The sequence below is a fragment of the Pseudopipra pipra genome, chromosome 1, assembly GCF_036250125.1.
Source record: "Pseudopipra pipra isolate bDixPip1 chromosome 1, bDixPip1.hap1, whole genome shotgun sequence".
Classification (NCBI taxonomy): Eukaryota; Metazoa; Chordata; class Aves; order Passeriformes; family Pipridae; genus Pseudopipra; species Pseudopipra pipra.
The window spans coordinates 51,870,454-51,897,677 of NC_087549.1; the positions used below are offsets into that span (position 1 = coordinate 51,870,454).

At 36.4% G+C, this 27,224-nt stretch overlaps 1 protein-coding gene across 11 annotated transcripts in view; it reads left to right on the forward strand.

Annotated features, from left to right (window-relative positions):
* Nucleotides 1–27,224, forward strand: part of PTPRM (protein tyrosine phosphatase receptor type M) — a 457,368-nt gene that overhangs the window by 393,954 nt on the left and 36,190 nt on the right. For all 11 annotated transcript variants that reach the window (XM_064656540.1, XM_064656549.1, XM_064656569.1 and 8 more), the window contains 3 exons: nt 3,019–3,106; nt 9,219–9,295; nt 12,043–12,079. In XM_064656540.1, the coding sequence (XP_064512610.1) occupies nt 3,019–3,106; nt 9,219–9,295; nt 12,043–12,079 (202 nt within the window). The remainder of the gene's footprint in view (nt 1–3,018; nt 3,107–9,218; nt 9,296–12,042; nt 12,080–27,224) is intronic.

Here is a 27,224-nt window from a genome sequence, read left to right on the forward strand (position 1 = left end):
CCCTGGAGAGTGATATGTCAGAAAGAGATTAGAAAAATTTCTGTAATGAAACATATATTTCTCACAAGTAAGGAAAGATCTTGACAGATCATCTGTTATGAGATATCTGCTCTGTTCTTTACTTGTGGGACAAATGAGATTTCTCCCTATAATACGTTGTGGATTATCGTTCTGTTGCAGTTTGCGTAATGGCAGCACGAGGGGAATTCAGGAAATGACACTCCAGCTGTCTTTTACAATAACTGTTTCTTTTTATGCTTTTGCACTGTAATACCTCTTCCTTCAAATTATCTTTTCTGTACACTTCTCACTGAAATACCAATGTGTATCCCAAAATGAATTAAAAAGAAAAATGAATCTACATAAATTGTCTTATTTTTCCTATGTGATATGTTTTATTTCATTAACTATTTATTGATAAAAACCCAAAGAAAAATATATATGCGGAGTTCATTTCCTATACATTTTTAATAAAGAAAGTGAAGTCAATATGTAGTAGCTAGAAATGTGAATCTGTCTCTTTGTTTTCACTATTGTGTGAGGTTTGATATATAGGTGTTCTAAAGAAGAGAATTACCTATGTTGCAGACATATTGTTAAGAGATGTTTTATCTGTAAGGCTCATTAAGCTTATCATTGTTTTCAGAAGATTCAGACAGGTGGGAGAAATTGAACCCGTTCATTAGCACATGAGATGTAGATGAGCTGCCCAAAGCAGTACATTGCCTATTATATATCTTCCCTGAATTCAATACCATGTAAATCTTTCCCAGTTGTCTCCAGAGATTGCTTTATTTGATTGGTTTTGTAGAAGTTCATTAATGGGACAGAGAGAAGCAAGGTGTCCCTATGAGTATATTTGGGTCTTCCATTTTACTTGCTGTAGGCTCAGAAGCTATACCAGCAGGACTTTCTCTGTAGCAGCACATGTAATGCTTAGTGAATTAAACTGAAAATCACTTGCTGGGTAATATCTTATGGATCAATTCTGTGAACTAGTCTCTGTCAGAGACTATAAGAAAGCTAGAATTTTCAATAGTCTGTGTAGACGTCTGAAATGCAAAATCCTGAAATCCACATCAGATTTTAGATCAGATGAATGATTAGTTTGTTCTATCTTTGGAGTTTTGTTGTTGAACATTTCCATCTCTATTTTGCCTTTAACTGTGTTCAATTGTGCAGTATCCAGTGTTTTCTGAGAATGTGAACTTTGCAAGAAATTGAGACATAGTACTTTGCCCACAGAAAGTCATTCCTTACACAGTTCAGTTGGGCTTATTACAAAAGTATTTTTCATCCAGCATGAGTGGAGAGTGCTCTGGAGTGGGAGGGCTTGCTTGCTTTAGATGCCATTGGCAAATCTATAATCAGATAACAATTGATGCTTTTTTGGCAAACAGCCCCAAAGCTATAAATCATCTTAGAATTTACAGGGTTTCACTTATCTATCCTAGTAACAATCTGCATTTCTCAGAGCTGTACCCAATGATGGTATGCCATGATAAAAGAGAAATTTATTAGTATTAATGGGTTTTAACCATTTCAATTTGCAAAACATTAAAAATTTTCTAAGGAAAATGTGGAGAGATGAAGGACAAACAGATTGAAGTAATTTGACAATCCTTCTGTTTTTCTTGAGTTATTATTTACAAACTTTTTAGAAATAATCAACGTATTCCCAAGAATTTCTATATCATAATTTGGAAACCAGCACTCTAGTGAAGTTATGAAAGAAATATCCATTTTAGACACTGAATGCCCTTGTGTCCCATTGACTTCAGCAAGGGATCTAGGGTTTATTTTGACTTTTTTGCTTTTTGCTATTGGAAATCATTGAGATTTGAACATTTTTTCAAGTATGAGGGCAAAGGATACTAATGGTAGTCTAATGGGTGTTATCTGTTTCAAACCACTCAGAATGTACTGAGGTCTTGCAAGAGATAAAAACTTCCAAAGGTTTTCCCTATTTAGTTTGGTGCTTAATCATTTTGAGCTTCTGTTATCAGAAAAGTTAATCATGTACCTTCATGTCCCTCCTGAATCAAAATATTTAATATACTGATCATTCTAGTAAAAAAGATAAAAACATGAATTAAGACTGGTCATCATCATGATAGAATTCCACTGGTTTGCCTGGCAACTAAATATTTTTAACACAAGATTAATATTTCAATACAAAATGATAAAATGCATCTACTTGATATGACTTATGGATACAGTGCGTAAATTAAGAAATTGTGCAAATTCTCTTTTAGACCACAGAAAGCACAGAATGGATAGGGCATAACAACTTGCTTGCTGCCCTTTTGGCAGCTTCTGTGTTTTATTCATGTAAAAATATACTTTTAGCACTTTCAACTTTCCTATTTGCATGAACTTTATTAGCTAGAGCATAGAGGTTGGGTGAATAAGATTGCATGCTTCACAAAATGACATTATTGTCTGAGAAAACAATCATCATGGCAGTATTGTAAATTGTGTTTAAGAAAAAAAAGATACATGTATGCTAGTTGAATCCACATTTTCCAAATGCCTATATATGTTTAGACCCATGAGGTCATCTTCCAAGAAGTAAATGAAACTTGATATGTCAAAAATAAAATGTGTCAGTACAGTGTGTAATTCTGCACTCGAATACTGGAGCAACTCCAACATGATGATGAAGCTCCTTCAGCTTCATATGTGTGTATGAGAACTATGTGGGGAATCTGGATAGCAGAAATGAAGGACTCTCAGTGTTGCAAGCATGCAAATTTGGGGAGGTTTAATAGCACTTCACTCGCAAATAATTCTTCTTGCTATTACACGGATAATCTCATGTCGGATTTTAAATAACATCTGAAGCTATGCATAAATACCATTTAAACATGAGACTCGTATTTTTGCTCAATAAAAGAATCAGTTAAATGATACTTTAACAACAATACCCACAAGTACAGTTTGCCTTTCTCCTTTGTTTACCTACGAGGTAACTATTGAGGCTTGCTTTTCTTAATGTCACTCTCTTTCCTTTTTTAGAGTTTCTTTGAAGGACAGTCTGCACCGTGGGATTCGGCTAAGAAAGATGAGAACAGAATGAAAAATAGATATGGGAATATCATTGCATGTAAGTGTTGACAACATAATTGTGCACTTCGTTAACTTCCCTTCAGAACTGGATAAGAATGACCATCAGCCTTGTGCTCACATCAGGTTTCCCTTTCTCTAATTAAGATTAGAAAAGTGAGGGAAGATGTAACTTTTTTTTTTTTTTGAGAAAACTGTCAGATTTAATGCATTTTCTGAACTAACCTTCTATATACGTTTCATCCTGTGATCAACGTTTGGCTAATGAGAATGACACCTTTAACCAGCACTCGGCTCTTAACAGCTCTGAAACTACTCCTGTCAGTTTGGTGCAAGAGTACCCATGATCACATCGGTACCTTGGGTTTAGGTTCTGGATATTGTAGGAGCAGACAGTACTGCTGCTTAAGTGTTCCTCAATAAGTGAGGAACAACACTTGTTCCTCAACAAGTGACAGCTATCCCGACTTACCCTTCTAATGCTAGGCAAACTCTAAGAAAAAAAATACAATCTGTATGTTTTACTTAAAAAGGCCAAGCTTGATAAAGATTAGATATACTAATAATCAAATAACTTGAGGAGATGGTAGCATGGTTTGGCAAGTGACACCTAAATCTGGCATTATGAGATTGCAAAGCGTTGTGACGAGATGCTGCACATGAACATGGGGGCAGAAAATTTGTCAAGTTCACCACAAATATATTATTTACACACTGGTATTGTTGCACTTAAAGAGTAAGTTCTCAGTGTGTCTGTAGGAGATGATCCCTTCCCAGATTTTTCCTTTAAAATCTAAATTTAAGATATGGAGCGTATTTGTTTCTACCAGACAGCCAGATAACCATGAGGCAGGTGTAAACAGAGAAATATGCAGTCGTCACAGCATGTCAGAAGTTTTGTAAGCATGAAGGATGGTCTTTAAGGAGGGATCATTGAGTGATACTGCTGCAGTTTAGAAATCATTTATAACCTTAGGTACGTGGGACAGCATAGAAGAATAAGCTGCGCAAATTGTCTGAGCATTTAGACAACCTGTGGAAGGAGCATGTAGTGTATATTTACAGCGACTTAACTTCAGCGCCTAATTTAGGCACTTGTCCAGGGACAGATCTACCTAGGTTTCCTCATCAATATACCACGTGAACTTAACAGAGAGAAGGACAGGTCTTCTAGAGAAATGATTCAGAAATAGAACCCATTTGAATACTTTTGAATCACCACCTCTGGTGGTCCTCTCTGCAGTGCATGTGTAACAAGTCTAGAGAGAACATCTCCTAACTTCGTGACTTACAATAGGTGGTATGAATAGGCCCAGCTAGGCTGAGATGGTCTATAGAGAGAAAACAGCTCTGTAACTTGCTGCAAATGCTTGTGGAGGCAGAGGCAAATTAAGCAAGAGGTGCTTGTCAAGCAAAGATGATCTGCCACATCATTTTGAGTGGACATGATAGTATTGCTGTGTATTTTGGATGTATATGGTTCTACATACTGAAAAAGGAAATGAAATCTTCTAGAGAAATGTGGATATCATGATGGGCTGGTGCATAAACAAAAGGAGCTAAGTTAGCTGAATGTGGTTTTGTTTGTTTTCCTCCAGCAATATTTGATGTGTAACAAACTTGTTATTTGGTGAGGATGTAGCAATACATTAGCTGAGTAATGACTAATCATTTAAGTAGAAATAAGAATACCAGGAAGTTTTATGCTTATCCTTGCTTTGTGGAGATTTATTTTCAGCCCAAGTCTATTAAAATAGATCTCCTCTTTTAGTCAGGTTTAGTGTTGTCAGTCCCCTCTTTAATGTCATGTTAGCCATTATCTTACATTTTGACACCCTTTGGTTGAAGAAAACTAAAAGACTTACTAGTGCTTTATGTCTGAGGTAATGAAGTGATGAGTAGCCAAGGGAAAACAAGATATTAGATTCACAAATCAATGGCAATTACAAGTGATACTGAAGGCTTTCTGAGAGGCCAGATATAACTCAGAGCATTTAGACCTCAATTTACTTGAAGTGTCCTCAGTGTTTAGCAAAGGGAAGGACTTGGATGGAGTTGTTATCAAAACCACTTCCTGTTTATGTGGCTGTGAGAACAAAGATAACACAAGTTAAAATTAGTATCTATTAGAATTAAATGCAGTATCTTAAAAGAGAAGCTGAAACTGCCTCCACAGTTTGTCGTCCATTAAATACATGCATACAAATAAGGTAGTTAACTGTTTAATTATTTCATGTGTTTTTCTGGATCAATGATCTGCTGGATAAATGTGCTGCTGGATAAATGATCCTTTTTTCTTTCAGAGTCTGAAAGTACAATTTCAGTGCTCCACTTTTTAAAATTTGTCCCAGATAGCTGATTAAAGTATATGCTTTAGCTTAAAAGCATTTTAATAAATTGCCTTTTTATGCTATATTCAAACACTTAAAAATACTGGGGTTCAGATGCCACTGCCTTGGTACATGATTATAATGAAATGTATATTTTTTGCTAAGTGTTTAATATAATCTTTTTCTCTCTGTTTAACCTCTTTGTTTAAATTTTTCCCAAGATACTACTATTACATTATTGCTTGTAGTCATTACTGTTCTCAGAGGGAACTAAAACAATAGCACCAAGTGGCCAACATTGCAGGAGCTTGTCAAAATTGCAGTATGCTTTATGTTACCCAAGTGATGTGCATTTAATTGGCTACAAGCGTGCCCTACCCACTGTATGAGTGGCTACAACTTGTGAGCCACTGCATCAAAAAGTTGAATCATGATCACAGTCCAGTCACCCACAGAAAACATGCTCCTTCTTTAGTGAATGCAAAAACCTTTGTGTTTACTAATTAGGAACTAAAACCATCATGAATCTGCTAAATGAATCTTTCTTTACATAAGAAAAATTCTGTTTCTGCCATAATTGTATAGGGTTATTCTTGGATTTTGGTAAAATCTATTGGATTTTCCTCAGGAGAGATCTTGAGGTAATTTGGGAACGGGGGTGGGGGTTCTGTATTTATTTTTACCTAACTCAATATTGACTAAATGAGAAGAGAATATTGATCACAGCTTTTAAAAGCAGCTTAAGATTTTAGGTGAGACATTTATAAAAGGTTTGATTTGCAAAGAATCGGCAAGGCACGTCCCAAGAAAGGGTCACTGGCAAGGCATGCTAATCACCCAGGTGCTCAAGGGACTTGTTAGAGATCACAGTCTGAAGGGTGGCATATTCATGTTGTGGGTAACGTGAGGGGAGTAAGAATATAATGCTTATATTTATTATCTATTACCATTTTCTACGAAGACAAATTGATTCCATCATAACTAATTTTGAAAGCTTAAGTGATCAGTGGAAAGTTAAATTTGATCTCCTAATGGAAAGGTATCAAAATAACAATGAGATGGAAAAGAGAGTATTTAAAAGCTATAAAAGTTGTCAAGAGCAGCTGAAGTATAAAGGAAAAAATACCCTAGAAATCTAGACAGTTAACCTAGAGGCTCTTTCAGAATCAACCTTCATGTTGAAGAATATATGGCTTGTGTACCTCTTAGGCCTAAATCTACCTGACATAAACACAGTAAAGACACGGTAACATTTCTTTTTGTTGACTGAAGGATTTTTTTTCAAATTAAGAAGTGTTGCCATGAAGTAAGGAGTCAACTAGAGTTTTCAATGCGATAAAATAAGGGAGTCACTCCAGTTTCACCACAAATAAATGGGTATTGAACAGTCCATTACCTCAAAAATTCACAGAACTCTATCTGAGAATTCAGTACTAGTAAAGATGCACATAGGAAGAAAACAGGGCAAATGATGATTTGAAGATATAGGTGTACAGTAACTTCTTTAGTTTTACTCTATCTGAAACGAGAGTTATGGCAAGGAAAGAATGGCGTAAGCAAAGAAAGGAACAAAATACAGGAAATCTAAAGAAAATATGCTACTGCATATTATTCAGTTGTATAAATCAGAAAGAAATAACAGGAAGTTATATTTTTAAGATATTTCTTAGTGGGAAATTTAAGCTTGTTCTGCCCAATATGGAACTCACTTGTGTGTAAGTCATTAAATACGGGGTTCAGTTGGCTGAACATAGACTTGTAGTGACCTGGGACATCTGTACAGGACCAACAAATGTGACACAGCACACATGAGAGACATGTTATTTCCATAGTGGCAGCTGAAAGCTAGGCAGTATGTCCTGATGGCTATATAAAGTGGTATGAGATGTTTGTGCTTAGACAACTGAACCCTGTCCTAAATACATCCAGGAATATAAAACTAAAGATCTTTACTAGCCTGAGTTGTCCTGGTGAGAATGTTTATAAGGCAATGATGCAGGAAATTATGAAAATATGAAGACATACCATGAGTCCAAGCAAGCTTGACTTCTGAGTCTGCTGACTTTAGCAGAAGTTCTGTCAGGTCCCAAAACTGTAAAAGCAGCAGCCATAGCTGGAGCTTAGAAAGTTTCTTAGTATCTTTCTTAAGTAAGATGGATTTTTAGAATTAAGGTCCTGTGAGCCAAGCCTCTATTCTGAAGAAACTGATAAATAGCTTAATTAAGCAGAGAATAGTACAGCACTTGGATTAGCATAGAATGGTAGGATCAGACCAGCAAGGGTTATGTAATGGAGAGTCACATCTCTATAAATTTTTACTCTCAGAAAAGTGAATAAAGAGGCTGAAAAGGCTAACCTGATTAACATAATTGATTTGAATATTCCAGCATGTTTGGAAAAACTCTTTCTTGATGACTGTTAAATGAAATAATCACAAGAAAACAGCAAAGTAAGACCTGTGTGGAACTTAGAGATGGAATTTTAATTCATTCTGATTTACTATATTTGGCTTTAAACTGTACCCTTTCTCTCTTCCACGGGAGTCCCAGGGAAATAAATGAGGCTCTGAGATCTCTAGTTCCTGAGACTTGGAGCATAAAAGAGGATGAAGTAAAGGATTTATGTCTTCCTTTCCTTCTCAGCCATTTGAAAATCTCTTGACTTGTTGTTCTAAAACAATGTTATCCTAAGAACAACTTCCCCTATTCTCCCTCCACCATAATGTGGGCAAATATTATCCTACTTATGATTGAGTTTTTAAGCCACTTCATGTTCTTTCATTCATTTGTTATCTTTTAGGAATTTTAAAGCTGAAAAAAATAGCTGTTCAGAACATGGGTGGCAAGTTTCAGGTGTTTTAATGCTTATTTACATTTACAACAAAATAATGACAGTCATGAAGGTCTATCATCAGCTGCAAGTAATATTAGCTCAGCAGGCGAGCAGCAAAAACAATAATACACATGTATCTAATTAGCAAAAGTAACTCCTAAACAAAGCAGCAGTAAAGTGGCTCTTAAGCATCTCTCCATCCTTGAGATATACCCTCAAATTGTTTTAGCAACAACTTGTGCAGCATTCTGGAAAAAACGTTGTGCTTTGTTGTTTTTGAACTGAGAGAATCAAGAGGAGCTTATGAAGTCTCAGAGAAGAAAAAGTCCTGCCAGCACACAGATGTTGTTGTGCAGGGTGGGGAACTAGCCTCTAGCAGTGTTACTACATCATAAAGAAAATGAGGCAGCCGACATAAAACAAATTCATGCCATGGTGTTTTGGTTTTGAATTTGGAAAATAGAGTTGGAAATGTTTGTACGTTCCTGGATAGATATAGATGACCACAGTAGAGGAAAATTCAGTGACAAATCAATTGTCTGGCTGCTTGGGTTTTGTCATTATTTTGCTTTCTGCCCTACTGAAAACATAATGAGTTTCCTTCAAAAACTGTGAGGTGGCAGTATGTCTTGTAGAATAACTTCAGCTTCTTTTGAGTACTGGTAGAAGCATTTCCAAGTGATTAAACTTTTGACAACTTAATGTTATTTTCTTGGCAAAAGCAGGGGGTGTCAAGGCAAAAATCATAATTGTAGTGGGTTGCACTTTAGAATATTTAAGATGTTCATACTGAAAATCAGAGGGGATTTAGAAAGCCTATGAATGACTGAAATGAGGTTTAAATGTAGATACAGTGTTTTCATGGACAACCAAACAAGACCGAACTTGCAATTGCTGAGGTTTTAGTTTGACTTGAAAGGAATTTTGAAGGCTTTTTTCCTGAATGTATTTTTAATTACTTTTTTTCCCTCTCCATTGTTCCCATTTCAGATGATCATTCTCGAGTGAGATTGCAGCCTATTGAAGGAGAAACAAGTTCCGATTACATCAATGGAAATTATATTGATGTGCGTATACTGATGTAGTCAACAAGCTTAATGTTGTGTTCAGTCAGGGAACTCTTATTATTCTCACATTATTCATAATTTGTAATAGATATCACAGCTAATATCAGATGCTAACATTGCTTAGCATTGGCAAGTACTATCTTTGGAAGCTAGGTGTACACTGGAGGAAAAAAAAAGCCTCAAAGGTTTTGTCGATGAGTGAATGAAATTAGTCATTTCCTCCAACTGCCACTGGACTGAAACCTTGCCAGCAACACTGTATGGCTACTTTGCCTGCTGGTGCTTATGTGGGCTAGCAAAATGTTATTTTCACTTTCTGTCAACAGCTTGGCATCATTCCACATTTAAAAGAAGGCTGTTTGCATATTAATGTGACAAAACTCTGTAATGCCTAATGCAGAGATTTGCAGTCTCTTGTCATCTCTGCACTTTTAAGTCGCCTTCAAAGTATATTCTGCAGCTGTTAACCAGTACTTCTAATGCAAGCAAGACATTTCATTAAATATGTAGTCTGTTTAATTATTGAAAGTGGCTTCTTTGTTCATTCTGCATCATGTTAACTTAATGTTTTACATTAGAATAAATTCTTTAGGAGACAAGGTGTTTTTGGTTGAAAGAATGAGCTCAAAACTAGAATTGAAAATCATTAGAAAGTCAATATTATCTAAAGCCAGAAATCTATAGATAGCAAAGATAATAATTTTACTGTTTACACGGAGTGCTAGATGTAAGGCTAAGTAAAACAAGTGTTGCTTCACGGGAAACTTAGTCTGCTGAAGACTTCTTGTTCATCAGTGGCATCTTTGAAAAATGATGTCACAGTTTGCAGTTCAAATTTAATTACTGGTATGAAACAGGAACGTAACAGATGTTTTTTCTCAAAATGTGGAGGAACTAGAGCTATACAAGAAAAGTAGGTGCCTAAGTTGTAACAATCTGAAGTCTGACTCTGACAGAACTTTATGAAGATACCTCCTTCTGTTGATGTCTATAAGCATGTTCAAGAATCACTAAGCTAAGCTCAGATTTCTGCTCAGTCCCTTCCTGTTTGAAAGAATAGCACAGTCACCAAGCAGTAAAGGCACGTACGGAAATATATTTAGTTAGTGCCTCACTAAACTCTGAAGGGAGTAATCTGTCATGAAAGGAAAGAGTTCACACTAGGGACTTAGATTTGAATTCACTTTCACATTTTCTCCAACATTTAGAATTGTTCTCATTTTATGCTAGTAGAATCTTCTTCTGTGAGATTTTGATCTAACTCTAAAATATTTCAAGATGTGAAGAATAAAGATTTATATCATACAGTCTCATATAAAATACCGATAGATAGTTGCATAGCAACCTTTTTTTTTTTTTTGCTTACAAAGAGTACAAGAGGATGGAGAGAATATGGTCCTAAAAGCAACAACACTTGAGCACCAAAAAAGTCTCTCCCTCATCCTCAGCAGATGGCTTCATTGCAAAGCTTGTAGGACTGCAGGCATCTTCCAAAGACAGCTCTACCACAAAACATAGCATGTTTGTTTATAATCTTGCTACTCAGGTTTCCATGGGAAATGCTGCTTTTTCTACTACAGAAGCAGCTTTAATTTTGCTGTTGCATGCAGTTATTAGTAGAGTTGTCGTGTTGTCAGAATAAACATGATAATAAGGGAATGACACCATCATAGACACAATGGTTATGCTGTATTTCTTCCCTTTTTTTTTCTTTTTCACGGGGAAATAGAAGTGTCTGATCCCAGCCAGTAAGGATTAGGTAACATGCAGCAGAAAAAAAAATCCGCTCTGTACCTCTGAACACTTCTCAGTTCAGATTTCCATATTTTGCTTCAATGTCATGTAAAGAAATCAATTCTGTAATTCATGTTATTATTTCTGTAATATTCAAAGTATCTTCAGTTGTTTTGAGTCTTTCCCACCTTGTATCACTATAATTCCCCTTGCTCTTTTAGAAAGAAATTGCAATGGCATGCATACTACAGCCTTAAGTTACCATTGTTCAAATATTAACACTCCTACAACTGAATTTACCAACATCTAAACATTTGGTGATGCTCCCATCACATCAGAAACTCAAATACTATAAAAATGCTATCATTACATTTTGGCAATGTTGCAAAGAAGACATAGAGTATTAATCTTTATTGCTTGGCCGACTTGTGATTAAGTTGCTCTCATCATCAGAGAAACAGAATTTTTTATGTACTTCCTATTTAGATCAGAAAAAGTGTATTCGTACCAAACCATTTAGTCAAAGAATTTACCTTACTTTTTACTGTTCAGAAATAAAACATAAACAGCTCACCATGGGCACAGTGAACATCATCCTCCCTCTCCCTTCACCAGGCTGAATGTAAATCTGACATTCCTTAACTGTTAAAAAAGGGATAGACTTTGCAGTCAATAGCAATAGGTGAAGGTATATCTTAGACTCCAAGAACATCTGATGCCATTAGCTGCAAGTGCTAGAGAGGATTTCATGCTGTTCATTTTCAGCAGAGCCAACAAGGGACTGAAAGAACATACTACTTCTGGCCCTGAATGTACAAGTCTGCAACTTAGGTATCTTGCACAAAACACATTTGTTTCTTGTTTCCCTTCTCACTTGCCCTTCCTCAATTGGAAAGAACTTTTGTATCTGATACCTGTACTGATGTTTCCTGAATATGATTCTAAATGAAATTTCATTCATAGGAACATAGCCAAAGTGCATATTGCTGATTTTTTTTTCCAATTTTTTTTAGGGTTATCATAGACCAAATCACTACATTGCTACACAAGGTAAGTTTATCACCCTTTCTTTTTGGTTATGTGAGGCTAAGAGGTTTTGATACTTGGATTGTGAATTATTCTGTCTAATATGCATTCTTGCCACAGTCAATATCCAGGATAGAGCAGGCTCAATCACTTGGGTAGAAGCAAAGAAACTGAATTATTATCAAATTTTCAAGTATTTTAAGTAAGCAGTCCTTTACCTTTGTGTTAAAATAGGTTTTGAGTAAAAAAAAGGAAAATGCATGCTTTTTGGAAGAAGTTACTCAGCATGTTGTTACTCATGGAAAAAGAAATTAGTCGTGGTAGAAACATTCAGTAAACTTTTCAGAGAGACAACAGTGTCATGAAAGTGTATATTCTCTTAACTATTGAGTGATAACTAGGCTTCAGGTCCATAAAATACAAAACTCTTCAGCCAGCAAGTTTTGGTAGAGGACCCAAAGACATTTAGTCACTGTCAGGGGGATTCGTCACAGGGCTCTACAGAGACAGTTTTACAGGCCATCATTTAAAAGCTTGCTTGTGAACAAGAACCTATTCTTTTGTCGACACACAAATTAATTTTGAATTTGTACTTGTCTTGAAAGACATAATTTGCACATTCTGATGCAGTCCTTATTTATTTTTTGGTCAAGTTCAGAGCTGGAACAAATGGGAAAGATGAGTCTTCTGTGAATGCTTAATCACAATATTGAACAATATGCCAATCTCCTGCTTATGCTTGGATAGCATACATGTAAAAATTTGATTGCTCCTCCACTGCTTGGAGGGAATGGTTTCTGTAATAGGTAGTCTGTGCCAGAGCTTCCTGCATTTTCTCATGGATCTGAAGGACCTGAGCTACACCCACGGATCTTATTTCAACCTTTTAAGGGACCCAACTGGAGTACTGGGTATAATACGCTCAGAATAATGTTAACGTGTGTTGGATTTAGAGGTTACATATACTTTATAATGACTTTTTATCAAAGCAGATAAAATGTTGGGCATGTCAAATAAGAGCTCTTGCTGAGATTTCTGTTGTTTCTTAAGTATCCCAGAGTCTGCAGCCTCCAGTCCCCACTTCCACTAGTGGGAGGCTTGGTATCTCTATGTTGCTGTACCTTAGCTCTTCTCAGTCTCAATTGCAGCAGTACTTCATGTCAGATGACAGTGGGGCAGGACATGGACCTTATTTCTAGAACCACTTCACTAGTGTCAATATTGCACTTTTAGACCAGAATTTTACTCTTTTAGAATTTGTGATCTTAGAATATGAGCTACCCTCCCACTTTGTTCCTTAGTGCACAGTCTCTGCACACAAGCCAGTGTCCTGGTTTCAGCCAGACAGAAAAGCAGGGACAAAAATGCAACATTTGTTTAAATCTCTTTGGGCTTTTACACCTCCTCTTCTAAGAAGTAACGGTTTGATCCATTTAACCTTTAGCTAACAATGCTGCTGTTTTTCACCTTTAATTGAAACCAAAAATAAAAAGATAAACAGTTGGCATTTAGCTTGTAGTTTGTAAAACAGTTTTTATCAGGAAGTTCACCAGAAGATCTCCTAGACAGTTTTCTTATAGACATGAGATCCCAGCCTGAAGCAAGTTTAAATGCAATTTAATCATAATCTTTATCAGAATCGTCATAATACTTGAGTAGCAAATACCAAGCTTGAGGTTTTGTACTTTCAGATCTTAAAACCAAGTATGTAATTATGTATGAATAATATATTGAAGGTCCGTGTACCACATCCACCAGCAAGTCCCAACAGTTTCTTTGCCACACTTTTTTCTTGATATGATGTCAAGAACAGAAGTATAAACTAATCTTCTTCCAAGATGTAAAGGATATATAACTGTTCCAACTATCAATTTTTGGGGCAGGTCCCATAAGTGTCTACTGTGTAGGTGCAGGTAAGTGCACACAGGGATGCATCTCAAGGATGGAGAGATGGTAAATAGCCACACATGCCTCCCATGGTGCAGTAAGTGAGAAACTAATTCTTCGAAGAATATAAAATTCATTTTTAAATGGGCATACAATTTACAGCAAGTTCAAAATTATCTGGCTGGATACATCTTTAGCATCTTACTTTTTAAGGCCAGTTGGAAAGCAGATTTGTATATCTAGTTTGCAGGAATGAAGAGCACTGATCTCAGAAGGTTTATGTGTTCTGTGGCCTGATGAAGAAACATGAGAAAGTTTCTTTTCCTTCCTCTGTCTCACCTTTCACATCATCAGAATAGGGTTAAAAACGTTCATCTGCTTTTTATAGTTCTCTGCAATGTCCCAATAGATGCAGCTGTGTAAAGGCTAGTTAGTGTTATCTCCAGTATCCCAGTTTTCTGACAAAGCCTTTGCACAATAGTAATGCTTCCATTAAGATGCCATCTCTGTCTTTTGCAAGGGTGGTAATATAAGGGGGAATAATCTCCTAAACTTCTTTAAGGCTCTGAAAGGAAAGACGTTTGTCTCACATGTTAGACTATGCCTCCAAATGTCCCAGAGTGATGGTCACAGCACCAAGCCACAGTTCAAGAAGTGTTTGGACAATGCTCTCAGGCACATGGTGCAATTCTTGGGGCTGTCCTGTGCAGGGCCAGGAGCTGGACTATGATAAGTTGGACTTCAGGATATTCTATGATTCTATTCTTTGTCTTCCTTACTAGTAAGCCTGTCACGTGCCACAGCCTGCAGTACAGCCAACCATGTGTATGCTCTGTTTTAGAACACACTTTCATATAGATATGTATGAACGCATCAGTGCAGTACAACAGTTAAGCTACGTGTTTAATTCCCTTGATGTCTACTTTTCATCAGTCTTTAAATAACTTTTCCCATTCTCCCTTTTCTCCTCCACAGCAGCTTTCACAGGTGCACTTGCCTATTGTTCTTTGAAGGAAAGTATCATTATGTGAGTCAGTTTTAAATCTCTGAGGAGTTAGAATGATTGATATTTAATTTTCCCATATTCTTCTTAAGCTGCATTCAACATATCAAGTGTTAATGAGCAAATATAATTGTTTGAAGTGAAGAAGTGGCAAATTTAATCAGTTTGTAATAGACTACCAATCTGCTTTTAACAGAGCTGGGAGTTGCCTAATCACCTGTTTATTAAAGTGTTACTGCTTTCCATACTAACCAGAGTTTGACATACAAACTGGTAGATTTCCACCTTGGCATTTATAGCATCCTTCTGCTAATATGATTTAGGGGTGAAAAATTTTCAAAATACTTTCCTAATTGAAGGCTTTCTCACCTAAGAATCAAAAAAGATTTTACTTCCATTTTTAAGAGTAACACATTCAGAGTGTGCAATTTCAATTTTAAAATTAATGTCAATTTTCCTTTGTGTGGTAAGTATAATGTGAGGGGTAGACTGAATTTACAGCTAATAAAGGCTTTTGGTTATCTGCTGTATCTGGCATCAACAGATGGGATCTGCACCTGAGTCACCATGATTAAAAAGAATCCCTTGTCAAAAGCCAGCATATTGGGTCATGCAGAACCAGCAAGCTGGTGCAATTTAAAACTCATTATTTTGCTTTATATATCCCTTGTTCCCATGGATATATTTTTTTTTTTATAGCAAAATATCGAGCTCTTGTATGATCTGTTCAATTTACTGGCAGCTAGGGGTTTTTTTTAACAGGAGTTGGGTAATCAATGAATTTTAACCAGGTCTGTCAGTGAGAGCATTGGGTTGAATATCCGTACAGTACTTATACACACTGCTGGATATTCTGACTACTGTATGACTGTTGATCTTGCATGTCTCACTTTGATTACTAAGCAGGAAAAAAAATAATTGGTTTTGAATTCACTTGTTCCTTGTGTCCTGAAACTCGGGTAGTTAACTGAGCTATCACTTAGCTTCTTTTAGCAAGCCTCTGTCAAAGGTTTTGTGTGCTTCCTCCACCACAGCACCAGCAACTAAATTGTGAGTGACAAACGAATATTAATATAGTTCTACAGCATCACTCATTGCCATTTCCACCAGGGCTGTTTTTCAAGCAGATCAATCACATGCGAAACAGCAGATACTCACATGCAACCTGCATGTCTTTGTATATAAAGTACATTCATTTGTGCATCTCAGACTTTTGAATACTCCCCACAGTTTGGATTGTCTCTGCTTGCTGCAGCATGCAGAGGAACCGGATCTAAGCTAATTTGTGGAAGTACTTCAGAGCATATCTTAATGACTCTAAAAAGTAGCTCTTGAAAATAAAGCCATTTTAGAAACAATGGCCTAGTGTAGCCTTTCAATCTCTTTTATTTTGTTTTTATCCAATTCTAAAGCAGATGCTAAACTGCTACCTGTATTGCTTATTATGTAGAGAGACATCGTTAAGTTTCAGTCAGAAAGAGTTTTTTAAGGAATAAGTTATAAACTTTTGAAAATAAATATTTACAATGGAAATGTTTACAGTCTTGACTACAACAGAATAAACTTGCCACTGTAATAACCCCTTTCATATTCCTTCTCTTTTCTGCAAAATACTTGTCTTTCTTCCACACGTGACTGTATATGTTTAGTGAACATTTTATTAAGGGTTTTCAGAAATAAAAATACAATTTCTTTCAAACTGAAAGTTCTCTTTTAGGCATCTGAAGCAGAAATACTGCATTGAATAATAATACTCTTAACTTCCTTGGCATGTGTTTTGTTTTTATGTTGCAAAAGTTGTCAAAACTATAGCAGTGTGGAAGCTCAACACTTCTCTTTACAAAGAAACTTTTGCTTCTATGATTTTAGCCTCCAGGTGAATATTAACATTTGAAATTACTTCAGGGAGAAATGAATAACAGAAAAGCAAAATAGTTCTACACAATTTTTCAGCTTTATAGATGCTGTCATTTTTTGCAGGATGTAGGACTAAAACCAGGCAGGCTGTTTTTCTGATATATATATGAAGTGATCGAATTCTATGTGCCTGTATTAATCTTGAAGATTCAACTGTGTTTGATGCTATTCTTTACTTCTTTAAAATGTTAAAAAGGTGGTTGAAGCAATCCGTCTTCAGTGAGGGATATGAACCCATTCTTAAGCACCCCTTTTAATGAGTGAGGCTTCCTGAAGCACGTCCTTCATCTGTTTTGCAATAGTGGTGACAAATGCCAAAGTTACTTTTTGCCCCGACCCAAACACATATAGGAGTTAATAAACCCTTTACATATGGAAGTATATTTCAAGGTTATATTGTAAAGCCATATGGCAAATTCACATTAGCTGTCGTGGTACCATTTCCCAACAAAGGCTGATGAAAACGATTACAACATTAGAGCTTCTTTTCAAAGTTGGTACTTGAGTACAAAAAGAGACAGTGTGTACTAGAAACTGGTAAATATCAAACACTTTTTAACAGTTGCCACTTTATGGTACATGAGAATACCAGAGTTTCTCTTCCTCTTTTTTTATAATAGGAGATTTTAGGGATACCTGTCAGAACACTTTATCTTTCATCATTTTTGTCATTTCTGTATTTTTCTGTCTGTCTTAATCAGCTCTGTGTTAGTTTTGTTTGTACAGGGAATGAGACACCTCTGTTGCTTACCATTCAGCTTAGAAGGCTGTAAATGCAGAGCTAGCATAGTTTACTATGATACAAGGTTGACTTAGGCTTTGTTGCAGTGTGTCATTTCTCTGAATCTTCGTGTATAGACCAAGTGAAATGGGAGCATTGTTACAAAAGTGCTGATAGTTTCGTTACTGGATGGAGGCACTTCTTCACATATTTGGCTACATTTTGCATAGAATACATGCTCGCCTTTCATAAACCTTTGGAAATTCTTTGAAAGTACAAACAAGCTCTAGATATGTTATAAATAATCACTTAATATTTATTTGCCCATAAAAGTTCCCAAATCCCATGCAGGCTATTCTTTCACTTGCTTGTGAAACAACAGTTTGAGAAACTGATGATTTTTCTGTAGTCCATTGTCAAAGCCACAGAGGAAGGAAAAGCAATTCTTCCTATCCTCTCCCCCACAAAGACTGAGCAGCAGTAAATCAGACATAAAGGTCTTCAGAGCATATATAGATCTTTCTCAAAGACAAGATATTGCTTTGTTGTGAAATGAGTCTAGAATAGTTACAACAGACCTTTGCATATCAGAAGTAAGAAGTAAAAGAAATGAGAGATTTCTGTAAATAAGTAGACAGAGGTGAATCAGGCAAAAGGAAATGTTTCAAGGTTATAATATAAAAAATACAAGACTGTGTAAAAAGTAATATCCTTATGCTCTTTAAAAAAATGTGACTATAAAATATATTCTGCAAACAAGGAAGTTAGGCTCTTCCTGACACTCAACAGCTGAGCAAACTGTCTTGTGAACCAAACACTTTCAGAAAAGAACATTATGGAGGTGGCCATCTATTAATGCTTCTCAGACTCTTAATTACCTATAATATGAACTGGAATCCAGTTTTTTTACCCAGACAAAAAAAAATATGATGTATACAACATCAGCCTTATAAATTAACTTACATGTCTGTATTTTGGGCAATGCAAATTATGAAAAGTTGATTTTTGATGATAAGTTTTTCATCCTTGATAAAGAATCAGTCATAAATTGGACTTGATGAGGAGGGTATCTAGCACCCTTGACAGAGTAATGTTTAAAGACCTGTTAATCAGTGAAGCCTAACGCTAAAGCAGAAGGAGCAGAAAAATTTAGTTTGTCAGGAAAATCACAAAGCATCCTTTTTTTCTGTAAAGTTTACTTTCCAGCTGGTCTTCAGCAGCCTGAAGGAAGAAGGCTTTTTGTCTTCTCATTTGCTGGGGAAAAAAAAAGAGTGTAGCAAATTTACAAACAGAATGTATTTCAGAAACAAATGTATCAAGAAACAAATAAGGCAGCTCTTTTTTTGTCTTGTCACCATATCCAAATCTTTGAAACCTGTCATCTTTTCTCTATTATGTATCCTTTGATGGCAACTGAAATCTCTGTGTTGATATGGCCACCAATGAACATGACAGTTTGGTTGATTTTTAAGCACTGGCTTTGGAAAAAAGAAAATATACAGGCTTATTGGATTAATTTCTTTCCCTGTCCATCTGTATTCCTCCATGCAGATGCATATTCAGATGTAGACTGTGGAGATTCCCTCTGCTGCTGCTAATCTCCTTCTGTTGCAAGCATGCTCATGTTACTGTGTCTGTACTAAGCACAAATACACTCGGCATGTTAGAATGGTTTTCCTTGTTTACAGTGTACTTCAAATACTGCAGTCTCCCATAAAATATAATGAAAAAATAGAATTAAAATGTTAGCATTTCCCTTTCCTGCTTGAAAATAACCAGTGAACATCTCCCTGGTGAAAATAACCAGTGTGCTCCCCAAAAAATAACAACAAATAATAGTGCTGAGAGAATTTGTTGTCGTGCAGATTTAATTTTTACCATCATTATCTCAATATTAAAAGGAAAAATATCCAATACACATTTGTTTTTAATGACTTTCATATGTGTCTTGATCTGGATAACAGTTGTTTGCTACTGACTATTTCTATGACTGAGAAATGAATGTACCAATGATCTCTAGCCTTAAATAGAAAAATATATTGTGAGTGATACATCTCTCTCATGAGATATCTATCAGGACAATAAATTGAGACCATTTTTTTTCTAACATTTTTACTTAGGCTTTAATATAGACTAAATTATCTTGTTTGTTCATGTAGGTAAAACGTTCTTGTTAATGCACTTAAACTCCCAGTACAAGTTTAAAAAATACAGCATCTGAATATCTTACTCACATGCATGAGCAATATTCCTTCACAATAAGGTCCTTGGGGAAAAATAAAAGAAACAAGTAGCCAAAATGAACTCATATTTTTGAACTAGAGAATAGTGATGATTTTATTACATCCTGATGCTTATTATTGACTCAACATGAAAGTAGAAAGTAGAAATGCAAAAGACTAATTAGGTTTTTTTGTCCATTCCCTAAGGAACTTTCTACTGAAGGGGATAAAATGATCTTAAACTTCTCATCCATCATCGGAATTCATTCTGCATTACAAGTTGATATGAAGAACCCAGTCCAACAAGTCAATTACCTAAGATTTTTGTTTTGGAGAGACAGCATGTTTTTTTACAAAATAAATTCTCTATTTGTTAGTCTTCCCAAGCTCAGATGAGCTATTTAGAATGAGTGATTAATAGGTATTCATATTTCCGTGATGCAAATCACACTTATTGAGAAGTATGCACAAATTAGAAATAAAAACAGCTTTCTTAGTGGAAAACACTGATTCAGCTAAACTGAAACTTTCTGTTGGACTGCTTTCACAGAGAGAGTTCAGGTTTGAACCATGGTCTCAAGGCTCTTGGAATAAGCCTTCAGTCAGAGCTGTGACCTCAGACAATACCTCCTGTTGCTATTTGATCTGTATCTCAGTTTCCCAGATGAGTCACCTGTCATTCTCCCAACATGCTTGGATGTAGTGAAACAATTACAGTAGTAATTGTAGTACATAGAGAGAAAGAAGGTCCATGTGGGAGTGAGACGTTTCTCTGTAGCCAGTACACTCCACCAGAAAATACATCAAGGCCTCTGTAATTACAGTTATTCAAAGTATTCCACTTTCATAGAAGAGGAAACTGAAACATGCTCCCTGCAAGCCATTGTCTAGCAGTGCTGTCTTAAAAGCTGTGAGGTAAAGATTCAAGGCTCCAGCCTTATTGAGGTATTCCACAGCCCTCACTAGGGAATTCCTAACCCCCAGGAGTGCTACATGTAATTCAAAATTTGAAAGATACTGGATTTATCCAGTGTCAGAAAATGTTAATGAGGAACAGACCATTCGACATCCCTGTTGTGTGGCAAGCAAAATTGTGTGAAAGAGCTCTTCAGTGATAATGGATGAACTACATTAAACTACAACTACACTGATTTGATGGGTTTTTTTTAGTTTCCTGCAGTCAAGACAGAAAAAGCCACTTCCTTGAATGGCATAAGGATGCATACATGGGTGTTAGTACTATGTACACAGCTTTTATTGCATTCAGCTTTGCCTAATCTCAGGCTAACTGTATAAATCTGGACCATTTCTGTTGCTGCCAGTTCCTCTGTTCCCAGTCTGCAGTACTTCTGTGAATAGTCAAACGGTGTTATGGAAATGTGCTATTTATTCTTTGGGAAACCATATGACATTTTCATTTTATTTTGTTCGTATAGAACAAACTGAGCTAGTATTGGAAATTTAGCTGTGGAGAAATGTCAATCAATAAGTGTGTAACACTTTATTAGATGGAAAATTAGCTGGCAGCATTAGCTGCAGTGTTATAAAAAAGTCTTAAACAGCACCTGTCAAGAGTACACAAATAAAGTGTGGTCTCAGACTTAAAAATAAGTACAGCAATGACTTGTTTCTGAACATGGTGGAAATACTAATGTGGAACAGGAACACATAAGATTAGTCAGAAATGGTAGAGGCTGGCATGTTGTGGTTTCTGTATATTATACCAAGACTGTTCAGTTCATTCAAACCCTACTTTGCTTCTGTTGTCTTCCAAGGTATGTTTGACTTGTGACTGTGAGGGGCATGAACACCTTTTGTGTGTTCATGGGCATTTAATATGTAATGCACTTCTGCTACAGTGGAGCTCCAGTCCCGGACTGGGATTTCTAGATGGTACCATAATGCAGACAAAATAATGCATTGAGATGTGCACTGTTCCAGCCCAGTTAGATCTATATCAATAAAGAAAAGAAAATATCATGTGGTATTCCAGAAAATAAATACCACATTCCCCCATCTGACTACCCTCAGAGTCACTGCAGAATCGGATCAGAGGAAATGCCAGCAAGAGAAATTATCCAGCTCTAGCCAACAGTTGATGTGTATGTGTATACAGATACTCTTATAAAAAAATGTATTTTCAAACTGATTATCTAGCTTTACGAAATGAGCAATTTTAAAGAGAAAAAATCCTCTGGAATAATCAGTTTTGTCATTACTCAAAGGATATATATTTTTAAGCACCTCTATATTAAACTGGGAATTTAGAATGGAGGCTTTTTTTATTTTAGCTATCTGTGAGACACTTGCCTGTAATTCATAAAACAGTGGGGCTCTGGCTTATCACTACTGTACGTTGTAAATAGCAATGTTTTTATTTTCTTTTCATATTTGAAAAGAGATGGAGAATTTACAGAATGGCCTTCTGCTTTTCTTCTTCCTGGAAGAGGTCTATAGTGCTGACTCCTTAAATATAGGAGGAGGTGGTATAGAAAGCCAGCCAAAGCACTGGTCAGTCTCATGGGAGCTATAGATAGAATTTCTACATGCTCCTCAGTCACTTAGTAATGTAAGCCTCGTTGAAAGCTAATGGGACTTGAAAGCGCTTTGAACATTTCATTTTGTGAAAGCCAATTTTCACATATAGCAATGTGCAGGCGGCAGGGTTTGCTGACTGGCTGGCTCAAAGCAGGTAGGATTTAGTTTGTGCTTGAAAATCAGCCAATTACTATTCGCTCTGCTGTCCCTTGGCTGGTAATGAGAGAAAGCTGTGTTTTTCCAGAGCAAAGGATACAGTAGAAAACCTCTATGTTGCCAGTAGCTGCACTGGGCAGGATTAGTCCCGCTAAAGTATTTCAGCTTACTTTATAAGCAGTGTTTTCCTGAAATGTCAAGCTAACAAGATTCAGTCAGATCTACTTCTTATTGACAATCCATCTAAGTAAGGAAATAATGAAAAACACATTTTAAATTCATATCTCAGTCCTGATTAACTCACTTGAGTATAGCTGAGGTGACTTACTGTAGAACAGTGCTGCTGCGTACTGTTTTCTTGGGGGTCTCGCAGTATAGGGTGGTAGCATTGCAAAAGGCAAAAAAAAGAAATGGTGGACTGGCTACCACTCAAATATCGATTCTGCATATATTTTATATGCATGGTATATTTTGAAGCCTGGGTTAAAACTAGTGTTAGGAGAAAGAGAACAATTTTATTTGCTTGGGAATTAAGTTCTACTAGAATTTTTTCTTACAAAATGGTTTCTTCTCTTACCTGACTGTGAGTTAATTACTGCCTCTGCAAATGAGTGCCTTCTCTGTGTGCGATCTCTGAATTTACTGTAATCAAGAAATTGTTAAAATAAGTCTAAAACTGAGGGGCAGATTTTTTCCATACCTCACATGAGAATAGCCATAGCCTCAGCCCTCCTTACTGGCTTAACATACCTATAGGGAACCAACCTCACTGGTAGTCCATCCACTTCTTTGTTTATTTATATTTTTTTCAAGGCAAGAGCAATTTCTAAGAAAGTTTTATCAGGAAATCCAGCATAGCTGTATAATTACAATATACCCCTTATGAAGATTGTGTAACAGTTAAAATTTGTAAGCCCAAAGTTGGAAGGTGCTTCTCAAATGCCACCACAGTCAACACTGTAACTCAAAGGAAATAAAGGGATAAAAGGAAGTATGTATTTTTTCAGCTCATTACCCATTGAGATTCTTTAGTGCATAAAATGTGTGGGGCTGGAATCCACAGAAGCAACAAGTATTAAGGAATACTGAAGTATGACAGCTAGAAACCAGCAATTAATAAATAACACTGAAGCATTTATGGCCAAGTTTTGCCAGTAAAAGTGTCTGTTGCCTTTTAGTGTGCTAATTGTGACAGTGATAGGCCTGCAGGAGACTTCAGTAAAAGTGAACAGGTGGCTGGCACTGGGGTATGTTTTACCCTGGATGCTGTTTTGGTTTCTGGAAAAGACTTGGGAGGGCTTTAATTAAAGCATTAGAAGACATCCAGGTTATATGACCTGATTTTCTTTCATCATTACATTCTTGAGAACTAAAAATACAAAAGACTGATCTGTATGCATTTGGATAGCTATTGGTGAGCAGCAGGCCCATATGGTTTATGATATCTTGACCACAGTTTTATCCCAGATTTCAAAATTATTCACGTAATAGGAACATACATACTGTGCCTATAAAAACACTCCTGTGTAAGCATTTAAAGGGTATGCTTTATGGTAGAAAATAAATGTCTAAACCGGTTTTGAGACAAGTTAGGGCAGAAAGACTGTGTGAGTTTTTTAAGTTCTTATAGCACAGCTTTGTTCTGGACTTTGCTGGCTTCCATGGAGGCACTAAACCCTTAAGAACTCCTGGAAGTGTGAGTGAAAGGTAAATGCATGCTCTGTCATAACTGTTCAACAAGCATATGGTGAGGACTGCTCTTGACGAATCAAATTATTGACAGTTGGTCAGATCCTCAAAGTACCTTCCATTCAGAAACCAGCTCATTTGGGGAGAGTAGAGATGATCCAACAAGAGCTGTACTGCTGTGTGGCCATGCAGTTACAAAAAAATACTGGACCAGCAGTTTATCTTGCTAGTTGGCAAAGTCAGCACATCTGGGATCTGCACATTTTCTTTATATCTGATTATTTTAGATAGAAAGCTGAAGGTGGTTTACTTCATGAAAAAGTAGAATCCAATCTTATACTCCTTAGCCTACACCTGGTCACAGAAAGAGGTGTCCAGGTTTGCGGAGCTGCTGACCAGTTATGAGCTTTCCATGAGATAACTGGGAGGCTAACAGAACAGAACACTCATGAAAACCTGATCACATAATGATGCACCTGCAAATTCCTGTTGATAAAATCTTGGGCACATTGCCTTATTGAGTAGGGAAAAAATGTATTTCAGTTAACGGGATATGTTCTCTTGCCTGCAGTCTGTGAAATACTCTTGAAGTTATTCTACTAACAGCTATGTCTGTCCCAGAGAAGAGGTTTATTAGGAAAATGAGAATTCTTGAATTCTTTAATCTATTATCTTTTAGTCTCCTCTCCCAATATTTTTTCCCTCTCTGGTTTTATGCTTTCATATGTATTTTAGACAATTTCTGCTATGTAATGGGGTTGGGGTTTTTTGACAGTGTAGTTGCAAAGGGAATCATTGCTTTTGGGCTTCTTGTTGTTGTTGCCATGCAGCCATATCTCTTAATAAGAAAACATTTGCTGTGTCTCAAGTTCATTTTGAATGGAACATACATAGTAAAGATTGAGGGCTAAAATGCAGCTCCCTCTAGGTAGACATATATGCTAGTTGTCCTTCAGTAGTCAAGTTGTAAGCAGTCACAGTAGCAAGCAGTAGGTTTGGCTTCAGCAAAAAGTGAAGACAGTTGTCATTGCTACTAGAAACTGCAGTAACCATTAGGTGAAGGAACCATTTTATAATCACCTCTTCTTGCAGTGTGGTTGCATCTACTCACTGGGAGGAGGTTTTTTGCACTCTTCTTAAGATGGATTTTAACTGCTGCAGATATAAGTCTTGCATCTTGTCAGTCCACTGCCTCTATCAGCACATACTTATGGCTCCCACTGCCCATGCACTGTCCCAGAAGAGCCTTTGGAGCTTAAGAGTATCTATTCATTTTCTGCACATTTCTAGCTTTAATATCTATCATTGAACTTGGTGGACCAAATGTTAGCTTGTGGATTTGACATTCTATGCTAGAAAAAGTGTTTTAGAAGCTGTTCGTTCCTTGTTTAAGATGCTTTTCTAGAAATTGAAAAATTACCCATAGATTTACAAGTCCTGTGTCTGAGTAAGTATCAGGTACATTTCAAGATTCAGGTTTTACTTGTTTCTTGGTGTGCTTGCTTTCTTTCCTGTATTCTGCACTGGGTCTCATGATAGCAAGCAGAAATAGAGGCTCTAGAAATCTTTGTGTACAAAAGCAGTTTCTTAAGAGTTTAAACCATTCTTAAAAGCTGTGTGATGTTCCATTTCCTAATCTTTGCATTCCCAGAGCAGCAACTAACAACTGCTGGCAATACAACTAGTGGTAGTGATATATACAACCAATTGTTTCTGTTGAGTTTTTTTCAATAATGCATTTAATTAGCTAGGGGTTTGGAGATTTGACTTCTTGTTCTTCTTTTCCTTTGTTTTTCATCTTCTGGTTGCAGTATGTTTCTGATTTCTTTTTTTTCATGGCTGAGATCTTTGATACCAAGTACTATTATGAGGGCCTAATGGGGTATGCTACGGGCTGACTGTTAGGTAGCACAGTACCTTCTCTTCAGACCTTCTCCTTCTGCAAGGGGACAACTGCTGCAAATAACCTTTCTACCTGTTGTGCACACATCTGTTATGTTGATGCTTAGAACAATTAGAGTCTCTTTCTCTCCCTGCCATGAGTGTATGGAATCAGATTGTTCAGGGCAATAAATCCTCCAACCCTACCTGGTCTCTAATGTTTTTCAGTTCTCACTGGAGACAAGTAATAATTTATGCATATGTCAGAAAATAATTTTTAAAATGTCAAGAAGAAAAGAAAAATGGGGTATAGAAGAATTACTTTCTGAAACTTTAAGGTAGGTTTTGGGGTGGGATTTTTTTCTTTTGGTGTCCTGAACATGAAAGAAGTTTGGAGGCTACGTGTAAGAATTGGAGAGGAAAAGCAAGAAGACACATGAGAATACATGAGGAGAGCCGGAAATCCTGTCACACACTTTTAATTATGATTTTCTTATCATTTGGACAATTAGACTGACAAGAGCATACTCAGTACTGCAGAATAGGACATTTCTCCTAGAAGTACTTTGAGAGTCGAACTTGAGAGACTTGTCAGAACTCAACTCTTTTTCTGACGTGAAAAAAAGCTGCTACTTTTTCCAAAGATTTATTTTTCTTATAACTTATTATCTTTTTCTTTATAGAGAATGATAAATTCAAGTTCTACTGGAATAAAGTAATGTTTAGGATCTCTTCCCAGTTGTAATGTGTGATTGCAGGATTTGAAATGTAGGAATATTTAAATCATGACAAAATTATGCTGTCTGTTAGGAAAAAAAAATTAAATCAGGAGTAAATTGTTGCAGGTTATCCCAGAGCTGTCAAAAAGAAATGACTGTTACAAACTGGGGCCCAATTGTCTTGTACCTCAAGTGAATCTGTGGGAAAGAAAACTGTATTAATGCATAGAGAAACTTGCTACATTGCCCCTCAATTTCTCAAAGATTCTGGCTTCTCACAAGGGGAAAAGAAGACTGTGTGGACAGAAGATCTTTTCTTACCTTTCCTGCAGCGTTACCAAAAATAGATGAAATTTCTTGAAATGTCTCATAGTCCCATGGAGACAGAATGCAGTGGAGCCATTTAGATTTTCTCCATTAAACCAGGATTCTTGAA